Genomic DNA, 12,258 nt, shown 5'->3' with positions numbered 1-12,258 from the left:
GGGGCGTGGGGAGGGCAGAAGCAGGCACAATTGGTCCCTTTGCAAACCATGCCTTGCTTGAGCATTTCGAAGCTTCAGCCCAGGCAATTGGTGACCCTTGCTGAATGTCTGAAAGAGCCTGGTGATTGCAGGAAAACACCACTTTGCTGTAAGAAGTGGGAACGGAGATCAATAGGTAGCATTTCTCAGAGCCAACCAGACTACTCCTGGAGGGGTGGTCTTCCTCCCACTGACATACAACTCGGAGGGGCCCTTTGCCAGGTTCTGCTTCTATAAGCACCCTGCCGCTTCTTGTCTGCCGGAACCCCACATTCTCCATCCTGCTGTTCCAGCAGCTAATTACAGTCTTGTCTTTTTAGCACCCCTACCCCCACTCTCCTTTGCACTATTCGAAGGCTAAGTCTCCTTCTTTATCTTACAGCATAAAGCCCCATCACTCTGAGCTCCCAAAGGCAGCTGCTTGGGGGAGGAGGGAGGACAAATTCCTGGAGACATCCCTTCAGCATAAGCAAAGAAGACACAATAAAAGGTCCATGCTCCATGCAAGCAAAAAGATGCACAGTGCAATCCTATGCATGTTTACTAAGAAGTATATCCTGCTGCACTTAATGGGGCTTACTCCCAGGGAAGTGGATTTAAAATTGTAGCCTCAAGCTCTGGTCCTACCTGCTCAGAGAGGCAATCTTTTCAAGCATCTCAAATAGCATATCCTATGGCTCATGTAAACAGAGGCCTTGTTTACAAACTCAAAGTCCCCTCCGCTTCCCCAAATGCCAATGCAACCCATCTCCACAGGTGGCATTTTCCTGTAGTCTGCTAAGTAGGTGTACGCTCATGGGGATGTACAGGCCATCCGCATCCCCACTACCAAAATAATCTAGTCCCTCCTCAACTCCCACGGAATGCTCTATCATCGAGATTTGTTTCCCTTGAAAAGAGAATGGAGGAAGCAGACACATGTCTGGGACTTGGGGCGCAGGGCAGGAAAGGGTGAAGCTTCTACATGTATCCAGGTTCCCCACACACACAGATCCTGTGCCCAAGCAGTTAAGAACCCTCATCACCTGGGTATACAGCATTTCCTAAGAGGATGCAATGCCACCAGACAAATTGTCTCTCTGGCCAATGTTACAATAGCACCATCAATCCTACCCCACCCCATGGCACACTCCAAACCGTTTGGGACACATCTTGGCACACATCACCCAGTTTATGCCCCTGTCTGTCTCTAAAATCACCTAGAATCTTGCAAACTGAGTTACAAGGAGATGTCTTGGGCCTCACCTTGGTCATGCTACCAGGTGAGATAAGGCACCATCTGATGCCCAATCTCTCTCTCTCTCTCTCACACACACACACACACACAACACTTTCTCCTGGCCAGAGCCCTGAACATCCTGGCAGATAAGTTGCAAGTAGATGGCCAGGCCCACCCCTTGGCACCTTCAGCAACACCTAGCCACGGTCCTCCGGAACACCCAGGCATAGGGTTGTATCCAGCGTTAGTCTAATTTAAGTCCATTCATTTCAATGGGTCTATTCCAAGTAGGACTAATACTGGATACAACGCATGTTGCCAACAGCAATATCCTCCTCCCTGGGCTCAACCACTCCTACACCCAAATCACCTGCAGTCTTGACCACCAGTTTATAAGCTGAATGCCTGGTCCACACCTTGGTAACTTCACTGCTACTTGGCTGTGCTGACATCCAACACCCCTGCCACACCTTAGCCTCAATTCCCACCTCCCCTTATACCCAGAGCCTCAGAAACCATAAGCCCAGCTAAGTGACAAGGAGGCAACACAGTCTAGTCTTTGGCAGCCAAATGACATCCAGCCTGTCCTCCCCTGGCACCCAGATAATGTGGCGCCCCACGGCCACACATATGCCTGAACAGTTGTTACCACTTGACCATGGGGCCACCAGGTGCAGGAGGTTCTCCCCTGATGTCCAGCCACACCCCAAGCCCCTCGGCGCGCCTTGCTCCAGATCCCCGACTGCCACCCACCCTTCCCCCGCACCTGCCCAGCGCTTCTGCCTACTGACCTGCTCGGGTCCCTGGAAGCAAATCCGGCACTGCGGGGTCCTCATGCCACTGTCCAAGCTGCTGCTGAGCGACACCGAGTCCAAAGCTCCTCCCGCCCCGGCCGCTCCGGGCTGCTGCCCTGGCTGGTGCCCGGGGGGCTGAGGTCGGGGGTCCTTCTCTTCCAGGGCCAGGCTCCGGGGCCGGGTCTCGGCGCCTCCCCCGCCGTAATATTCAGCCTCATCGTCCTGCCGGGCCGAGCAATCGGCGAAGGGGGGCCATCCGCAGCCGCTGCCTCCGAGCGCCCCCCGGCTGCCCCCGGCTCCAGGCTCGGGCTCCGGGCGGCCCCGCCGCATCAACACCAACAGCTTCAGCTCGTTGAAGAACATGCGGATCCGGTACTTGAACATCATTTACCTCCCCGGGCGGCGGCAGTAGCAGCGGCGGCGATAACGACGGCAGCGTTTAGCTTTCGGTGTGGGGGGGGAGCGAAGAGGTGGGGCAGGGGGGCCAGGGCGCTTAGCTGTGCCCCTGGCCCGCATCGGGGGACGGGGAGGAGGGGAGCCGCAAGGGGGAGCGCTGGGGGCCGCAGAGGGGCGCGCGGGGCGCCAGATCCGGGACCCACATTTCGAACCGTGAAGGTGGAAGAAAAGTCGGCGGTGAAAGGAAGAAAGGCGGCGTGTTTACAGGTGTGTGTGGTGGGGGGTGCAAGAGATGAAGGGGTGCAGGAACGGAATGGCGAAAATCCAGGCCCTTTGGAGTGGGAGGGGGCCGGTATAGACAGGCGACAGCAAGGGGTTAACGGGAGAGGTCGGGGTCACACAGCCAGCGGTCCGAGGGTGGCGATTAGGGGGTGCCGCTCGGCGGACCTGATCAGAGGCTCAGGTGCGGCTGCAGCGGGGAGCGCGGCGGCGGCGGGAGCGGCGCGCTCACCTCCCTCCCGCCCTGCGTGCGGTGGCTCTCCCCTAGGACGCGGCGCGTTGCGCGGGTCCCTCCTGGCGCCGCCGCGGAGAGTCCGCGTCCCGATCTCCGCCTCGGGCCATTGCGATCAGCCGGGGGCGCAGGGAGCAGCGGGGAGGAGAGCTTTTCCGGCGGCCGGGGCCTGCGATCGCCCGCGCGGAGGGAGAGGGCGGAGGAGCCCGGCGCCGCGCTGCAAAAGCGGGCTGCGCCTCTTCTGCCCGGTCTTCCCCCCCTCCTGCCGGCCACAAAGAAGCCCGGGGGTGGCGGCTACGAGCGTCCAGGACCTGCAGCGCCCGCGGCGGCACCAGGGCCCGTCTCCTCCTCCTCCGGCGCCGCCGCCTCCCCTCGGGGGTCTGGCTGGGCAGCTGCAATCGCAGGCGGCTCTTTTGTCTGCAGAGCTACGGGCATGTCCGCTCCCTCCCGCAGCCGCGCCGCCGAGCCTGGGGAAGCCGCATCTCCGCTCGCTCAGGCGGTCGAGTCCCGCGGGCGGGTCCAACCCCGCCTGCCTTGATCGGGGACTGCGCGCGTGTGTCGGGCGGGGGGGTCGATCGCGCCGCCGCTGCCGCTGCGGCCCCTCGTCCGCTCGGCTCTTTATGCAGCCGGCCCCGGCACGCAACAGGGCTTTGTCCCAGGGCGCCCCACACCGCACGGGGTGGCCGGCGCCCCCCTACGCACCCTCCCGCGCGCTCCTCCTCTGGCCACCCCCGCGCGCCGGGGGCTGGGCCGCCCTGCAGCCTGGGTGGCAGCGGCGGCGTCTCAGGGCTGGGGAGAGGGAATATGGCTTCTCCTTCCGGTACAGCATGTTAAATAAAACATTTCGGGAGGAGAGGAGCGGGAACGCGAAGCGGGTGGATGCCTGGCTCTGTGTTTGGGGAGGGGCTGGGGGACTCGGAGGCGGGCCGGCGGCGGGCGAAAACCGAGGGGCAGGTGCGTAACCGCTGCGCCACTCCGCTGTCGGCCGACCTCAGCCACGTGGAGGGGGGAGAAAAAGAGTCCCCGGGAAATGTGAAAAGTGCCCTGGCAAGCATCCTCCTCCCCTTTCCCCCCGGCCAGACACATCTGAGAGATTCCTAGATAGAGACCGGGGGGGGGGGGGGAGAGAAGCCATTTTTAAAAAACTGTCTTGCTGGATCAGATTGCAGTTTCATTTGGCCAGACTGCTTTTGAAAAAATCGAATTTCAGTACTTGGGAAATTCAAGAATTTGACCATTACCCTTTGGAATATTGCAGCCCCCAGAAAATCCCGCCAGACATCACTGACATGGCTCTCTCTCTCTCTCTCTCTCTCTCCTTTGGCATGAAGGAGACTCGGAATATTTGTGCCCTGACCCAGAGACAGGGCTTTTCTGACCATCCTGGAGACTGCTGCCCCTTCCACTGATTTGAATAGGAATATTTTGCTTTCACCTGCTGAAGCTCCATGCATGCTTCACAGTGCATATGGAGCGCTAGCTCAGGGTGTGGTGTTGAACAAAGGAACTTAAGATGACTACGTTTTTCATCCTGACACAGCTTATGGGGAAGGGGGTACAGACATCCTGGGCCCTGTCTCCTCTACCTAGGACTGGGCTGACTTTTTGGCCACTTGCCTTGGAACTGCAACATTATTTTGTGAAATTTCAAGGACTTGCAAATCTGATGAATTCAAAATTTGACGGACCTTTTCAACACAATTTCAGCACCCTTTAGAAATGTGAATTGCTCAGTAAATCAAGCCTCTTGCGGTACCTTAAAGACAAACAAATTGATTCAGCCATAAGTTTTCGTGGGCACTATCCACTTCACCAAATGCATGAAGTGTTAACTTCAAAGTGTTAGATTTATGTACACATGCTGGGGAGGGAGGCATTTAACCTGTGTGGTCAGAAGGCACTGAAAAGCAAAAAGTATAGACAGTGATAATTACTTTAACATCCATAAATCACATGACAAAACATGACATCTCTCTTCCTCATCGGAAGGGTGGGGGAATTTGGGCCATAATCTGGAGAAAGCTGTGTTTTAAGACCCTCTGAAATGAATGAGACAAGTTATTTGTCACTAAGGCTGCAGTGCTAAACACACGGGAGAGTAAGTCCCATTGGATTCAGTGAGGCTTATTTCTGAGTAAACGTGTTTGGGATAGCGCAGCATGTCCCATTCATTTGAATAGGATATAAGAACCACACAGTTTCCCATGATGTTTAAAATCACAGTCATTTGCTCTCTAATAAAGTGTCTCCAGCCAGCTCCAACACAAAGATTCAGAGCTGAGTCCAGAGAGAAGCTCAGAGGACTGGTATACAGATATTTATTATTACATCTCTATCTCACTTTTTCTCCAAAGCAATCAGAGCGGCATATATGGTCCTCCCTCATTTTTATCCAACAACCCTGCAAGGTAGGTTGGGCTGAGAAATGGTGACAGGCCCCAAAGTTGCTGAGTGAGTTTCATGGCTGACCAGAGATTCAAACCTGGGTCTCTCCAGTCCTTAACTCTTAACCATTCTACCAGCCTGCTGACACGGAGAGCAGTATCTAACTGTGTCATTCTGCTAGTGCAAATAACGTGCTAGCGGAAATGAGGTCCTGAACTATGAGCAAGTTATGTTGGTGCAAGTGTGTTTATGCAGGCAGTTGTGCAACCGGTTGCATACTTGGTTGCACAAACAATTTCACAATCACTTGCGCAAGTGTAACATGCAAGTGATTGCACAATGGAAAGATTAGGTAGGGCTCTATCTGCTAGCACTATTTGACACCATCGGATATTGCCCAGAAGTCCCTGCCCAAGGATCCTTCAATCTATGTTAGATGGACAAGGCAGAGACGGAGGCCAGAGAACAAAAGATTGACAAATCTATGGAAGACCTGGGAAAGGCAGGGGGTGGGGGGAGAAAGAGAGAGAAGAGACCACTGAGATTTAGGTAACATGTGAATAAAGTGGGCTGGGAGAGACTATACAGGTCTTGCGGGGAGGGGGGGGACTTGGAGGAACAGGGCTTTGTAAACAGAGGGGGAGGCTGTTTCAGGCATAGTCACCAGCCTGGCAGAAGGCAAGAGGTGGGTGTGGGATGAGACAAAGGGGACAGATAGCAGATGAACTTGTTCAAGAACACAATCGAATGAAAAGGGAGTGATCCATCATAGGGGGTGGGCAGATTATTGTTTTTATTTTTAGAGTTAGTATCTTTATTTCTTAAGTGCCCACGTGTAAGATAAGCCACAAGCGAGTGAGAAGAAGTAGACAGTTCCCTTTCCCCAAGGATCTTACCATCAAAATTTTGAGAGCTGTGAAAACAAAAGAAAGAGGAAAGGGTAAAAAGGATGGATATGAGTAAATGCAATCGAACACTTGCACCTTTGTACACTTGCATTTGCAAATGAGCAAATGTAGTTGCACACAAGCTTCCTGGTAGCGGGGGTTGGGGGACTTGAGGGATTTGAATGAAGAGGAAGAGGTGGCATCATGTTGGTGTTCTGGGAAGGAGTTACAGGCATGGGGGAAGAAGAGAGAAGTCATGTAGGTAAGCAGAACACTTCTAGGCAACAGAGGGTGGTAGAGTTTGGAGGAGCAAAGGCAAGGGGCAGGGTGATAATGAGAAATAAGGGCTGGAAGATAGGGTGGAGGCAAGCCTGTGAAGAACTGTAGCGGTATGGACAAGGAATTTGTGATAGATGTAAGAAGTGATGGGAAACTACTGAGAAATTAAGAACTTTAAAAATGAGGACTAGAAGCTGATGGCCAAGTTATATATGCAGCTGTGGGGGCTGCAATCTAAAGTAGAAAACTAGCATGCTGCGAATTTATGTGCTGCGGGCTCTTTTTAACTTTTCCTCCTCTGCTAAAAAAAAAAAGATTCCCACCCCAGCTATCCTGCCTCATCCCCAGGGGAAATATGTGGGAAAAGCCAGGAGAAGAAAATTAAAATAAGAATGTTTTTAAAAGGTAAAGGGATTGTTCCCTTGGGTTGCTGGGAAGGGCCCTCAGTGAAAAGCCCTGGAAACAAGCCTTGAGAAATATTCTGAATTCACCACAGAGTGAATTCTGAGGACTGGGGTTGCCAGGTTGCAACTTGGAGATCCTAATATTTAGCTTTAACTGCAACCATGAAGTTGGAGGTGAAGAAAATGTGACTGCTCACACCCATTCCTGTCCTGGTCCTTTTGTTTCCCCTTCTTCACATTGGCTCAACTGCAGGTAGGCAAGGAAGACAGACCAAAGAGATGGGATCCATTGTGGCTACTGACTTTAGGATGCATTTAAAGGTAAATGCACATTTGGCAGGGTACAAGAACCCGGTAAACTACAGACAGCCTAATGTATCCAAAAGACAACAACATTATCTTCAAACATGATGCTCCATAAGCATGCTCCAATGCACTCCAGTGTATTATGTGTATTAGAGAGGAGGATAATTATATCCTTTAGACAATCAGAACTTTTGTATTACAACTGTTTAGTAGTTTTACAGTTCCCTCTTTTGATTAGAACTGGATTTAATATCTTTTTTTTTTATGCACTTCAGCATCTCTCTCCACACACACATACAAATGTATATACATACATACACATGCATACTCTTTTACTGTCATTTTTGTTGGGCTACCATTTTGATTTTGGCTCCTTTATTTGGAGGGGTACCTCCCCTTCCCCCTCCCAATAATCTTCCATTCAGTAGAGCTGATCATGTTTACCCTTGACCAGCCTCAACAACAGTGCAGCAGCAGCCTCTTCACAGGGTCTGTTCCTCTCCCTTTTTATAAAAATAAATAGACATTTGCAGTTTTTCCGGAGCACTGTCCTTTTACAATGGATGATAGTTGCTTTAAATTCCATGGCTTCCCCAGCACTGCGCCATGTTGAACATCCTGACAACAGTGCTTTGTTGCATGGGCTAATATTAACTGGCGTGGGTTACATCCAGTGATTCCATATGTGCTCCACGTTGCATTCTGTAATGCTCTGCACTGCTGCCTTGTTACTGTGCTGCATTGCACTGCCTCATGCATGACATAGTGGTGTCAGGATTGTTCACCTTGAAAGTTGTGTTTTGATGAAATGCGCAACAGACCCTGGAACACGCACATTCTCATTTGTCCCACGTTGAAAGCTCGTTGGCTTTTGTTTGCTTTCCTTGCAAGGCATCTGAGGATTTACATTCTGTCCTATAGCAGGAAGATCATGCAGGGCAGGATTTGCAATGAAATCCAATAGACTAATTTGCCAGAGAAAATACGGTTGGTTTCTTTTGACATGGGGGTTGTGTCTGGAATTTTTACATGTGCTACAAACAAAAGAAATGGCAAAGAAGGCTAAGGGAAAACTCATGAAGAAGGTTGCATTGAGTAACACTGCCTTGCTTTATGCTACATTGTATGATGCTGTTTTGCACAATGCAGGAATTCAGTACACTGTGTGCAATGTTGCAAAAATAACAGCATCAATCCTGCACATATGTTTTTATTTTATTCATATATATATCCCACTTTTCTCTCCTGGAATTCAAGTGAAAATATAGGGAGTTCCAAAGTAGCCACTCATCCAAGCATTGACTAGGTCCAAACCGCCTTGTGCCTTCAAGCCATACCCTAAGATTGAGCATACTGGGATGTACTTCCAAGTAAATGTGCATCAAACTGGACCATAAGATACAGGCAACAGCCACTGTCCCATGACAGTGTTCTGTAGTTTATGTTTAATGGAGTTTCACATTGTGCTGTTTGAATTTTGTTTTGTCATAATATTTGTCTTGCAAACCTCCCAGAGAGCTCTGGCTAATAGGCAGTATAGAAATCTAATCAATCAATCAATCAATCAAATAATAAAACAGATGTGTATGGTGTGAATGTACACAGGCTTTCTAGAGATCTTGTATAACATACAGATTTGCCTTGTTTGCCAGTAATGATATTACAGTAAGTTAATGTTCAAAATTTGGTAAATAACACTCATGTGTGTGAATGTTGACAGTCTAAGATGAAGAGATAGCAAACTCAAGAGATACACTGGTGAGTATTGACAGTTACCTAAATGTGATATTCATTATATTCAGGTGGATGTCCAACAAGTGGGGAAATTTATCCCTAAATAATTTGATATGAGATTATGTGTGTTCTGGAGCAATGCTGGGGATCTTGTGGCCCTCCAGATGTTGCTGGACTGCAAATCCCATCAGCCCTGGCCATTGGCTATGCTAGCTGGAGTTGATGGGGTTGTACTCCAGTAACATCTAGAGGGCCACCGGTTTCCTACTCTTGTTCTAGAGTAAACCATTAGACTCCTCCAGGTTGCTAATGTCCTCTGAGAGCTTATTAAGCATGCCTAAATCTGTTCTGGATTGTGTCCAAAATGTCCCATTAAATCAGTTATATTTACAGGTCAGTAATTTCAACATTTCCCAGGTATTTCGGCAAGATACTATCCATATGTTATCAGATGTTATTGCTTCATTATAAGCCTAGCCAACATTGTTTCATTGCATTTTTATCAGGAAGTTGGAATAGTTTCCTTCTCCTCTGCAAACTTTACTGTGTGAAGGATTAATTTACTGTTGGTACCCAAACCAGCTGGAAGTCATCCACATTTGCAATTACAAATACCTAGGCCTGGATCAGAGGCAATCTCTGAAGATGTGACTTCTTTCAATTTGGAATGAGGAAAAAACACACACAACCTAATACCTAATGAATGTCCAGTTCAACACTGTGGAATTATTTTTTGCTTTGTTTAAAAGCACCACTTTGCAGTTTTTCTAACACCAGGATCCTATTTCTAGTAGTTATATTTGCCCATCCAACAGAAGTGCTTTGAATGTTTGGCACATGGTTCCAACATACACAAAGATTGCATGTAGAGACTATTTGCAAGCTGTATCTGAAACCCAGCAGTGCAGACTATAGGAATAACCCAGGACAGCTGCAACTCCATGCTGGTATTTTATGTAAGAAAAGTGTATTTATTCTATGTATTTATATGAAGTATTTTTTTACCCCATATCTCAGCCAAAAAGGCTTCCAGAGCAGCTTATATGCACTCTACTGGCAGTCCTTGCCCACAGGCTTAGAATCTAAAAAGGCATGACATACAAGGAAAAGGAGATGGAAGGGAAGGGAAGAGGGGGCTGCATTCCAGTGGTGCAACAGCCTGAAGGCAAAAGGGTGAGGCCAAAATATCCAACACAACAAAAGTGGGGGTTAGTTCCAGGAGTCAATTTCCCAAAAGAGACAGGCCATCACTACAGGTGGAGAGACAGTTGAGGATGGGCCCAGTTTTTGCACAGTGAGATCCAGCTTTACCCTACTCTTCCTTCATCCATGGTGGCAACAGTCTAGCAATCCATGGACTCTCCTTCGCATCCCTCATCATCACATCACAGTAATGAGAGCCTGGCAGTGTAGCATCCATTGCCTGCCAGTGGAGACCCAAATGGGGCTCATGATATAGAGAATTTTTGCTAGTGAAATCATGAAAAGGAGAGATGATCTGTTCATGTGTAGAGTACCATTCCTTCCTTATCACCAAGTATAACCACAGCCCTCTCCCACAAATCTAGTACTGGAGCTTCCAGACCAGATGCTGAGACATTAAGATAGGTGACAAGATGCTGTGGAGGGCACAGTTCCTGTATCTTTAATGGATAAGTGTAATTGAGACCCAGTGTGGTGTAGTGGTTAGTGCTGGACTGGGACTTGGGAGATCTGGGTTCTGACTTTGGGCCAGTCACTGACTCTCAGCCTAACCTACCTCACAGGGTTATTGTGAGGATAAAATGGGGAAGAGGAGGAGGAAGAGGAGGCGGACCATGTAAACTGCCTTGGTTCCTTGCAAGAAGAAAAAAGTGGGATATAAATATAATAATAACAATAACAATGATAATAGTGGAAGAAAGTATTTCAGCAAGCAAGCCCAACTTTTCTCACCTTTGCAGCTCCCCAACATGACTTACTGCACCTGCTGAAATCCCGTCTTCTGCACAGGACCCTTATTGCACCCTGGTCCAGGCATACTTGAGTCTTCACATCTCTTTGCCCAAAGCACACCCTGAGGAAGAAAAATGCACCAAATGCCCACAGCCCCTCACTCCCTATACGCCCCATCTGTGCTGGTGGAAATCTAGAAGACAGTAAGAGGCATTGGAGCACAAAGATCCAAGCCAGTGCTCTACCTGTTTAAGATCCTTCTAACTCATGCTGGAGAGGCCAGGTTTGCTCAGCTACTGCATCTGCTCCAGTACAAATCACTGCAGTTAAGTTCTGGTTTTCACTGCATGTGCTCTGTGGGAGCTGTCCATGGTCCTGTAGACCAGTAGTGGACAGACTTCAGGCTTCGTGGATCTACTTTGTTTTGTACTCAGACTCCAGGATCCACCAATCAGAGCCAGGTACAAAAGAGAATGAAATAATAGGGTGCCTCTGAGCACATTCTGAGCCCAAGACTGTGTTTCCAGTACCAGAACTGAAAACTCACAGTCCTTTTGAACAAAAGTTCTCTTAAATTTACCCTAAGCTTTCTCCATTTCAGCAGCCTAATTTAGGTGGGAAAAGTAATTTTGTTGTTTCTATTGTTAAACAACTGGGAGTCAGAAACCCTTCCCAATCTAATGCAAATCATCTAGCAATCTCCCAGTAGATCTTGATCTACCTTTTGCCCACCCTTAATTTAGAACCCATCCCGCCCCACACCCCTCTCTTTCCTGTCTAGCTGTTCCTGGTCCCCCCCCCCTCTGCCCAGCATCTGGAGGCATCAATCATATTAGTACAGGACACTTATGGGAAGCTGGGTTTCTTAGACTTCTGGTTGAGCTTCCTGCATGGGGAGATTCCTGTTTGTGCTCTGCTCCCTTATCAGTTGGTTGTTGATTGTTTTCCAGGCCCAGTTCAAGGTGTTGGTTTTAACCTTTAAAGCCCTAAACAACATAGGCTTTCAAGACAGCAAGGTGCTCTTTGACTTAGGGCACAATCCTATGGATGTTTAGACAGAAAAAGTCCTACATCTCCCAGCATGCCCCAGCCATGATGCTGGGACCCAGGTTGGGGAAGACTGATCTAATCTAATGTGCAGTCTGCATAGGCTTTCCTCCCTTTTCTATCCCACTTTTGTGACAGGCATATTTGTTGCAATGTGCAAGCCACCCTAAACCTGCAGGATAGGGCAGAGCATAAATGTAATGAATAAATTAGCATCAATACATATGCTTGGTTTTCCAGATTCTCATTATGCCACAACATGGCCTGTGACAAAGACTGCTTTTGATGCACTCTGTATTACAGTATGAGGCTCAGTTGTGCT

The 12,258-nt window shown here is 49.2% G+C and overlaps 1 protein-coding gene across 1 annotated transcript in view; it reads right to left on the bottom strand.

Moving 5' to 3' along the window:
- Positions 1-3,615, bottom strand: part of MARCHF9 (membrane associated ring-CH-type finger 9) — a 49,369-nt gene extending 45,754 nt beyond the window's left edge. The window contains exon 1 of the mRNA XM_084836840.1: positions 2,050-3,615. Within this exon, the coding sequence (XP_084692966.1) occupies positions 2,050-2,439 (390 nt within the window). The 5' untranslated portion in view covers positions 2,440-3,615. The remainder of the gene's footprint in view (positions 1-2,049) is intronic.
- Positions 3,616-12,258: the final 8,643 nt, after the last annotated feature.

This window comes from Heloderma suspectum, chromosome 2 (assembly GCF_057233095.1).
Source record: "Heloderma suspectum isolate Gila_16-S chromosome 2, 16-S_ref, whole genome shotgun sequence".
NCBI lineage: Eukaryota > Metazoa > Chordata > Lepidosauria > Squamata > Helodermatidae > Heloderma > Heloderma suspectum.
This window is presented reverse-complemented; position numbering and strand designations above follow the sequence as displayed.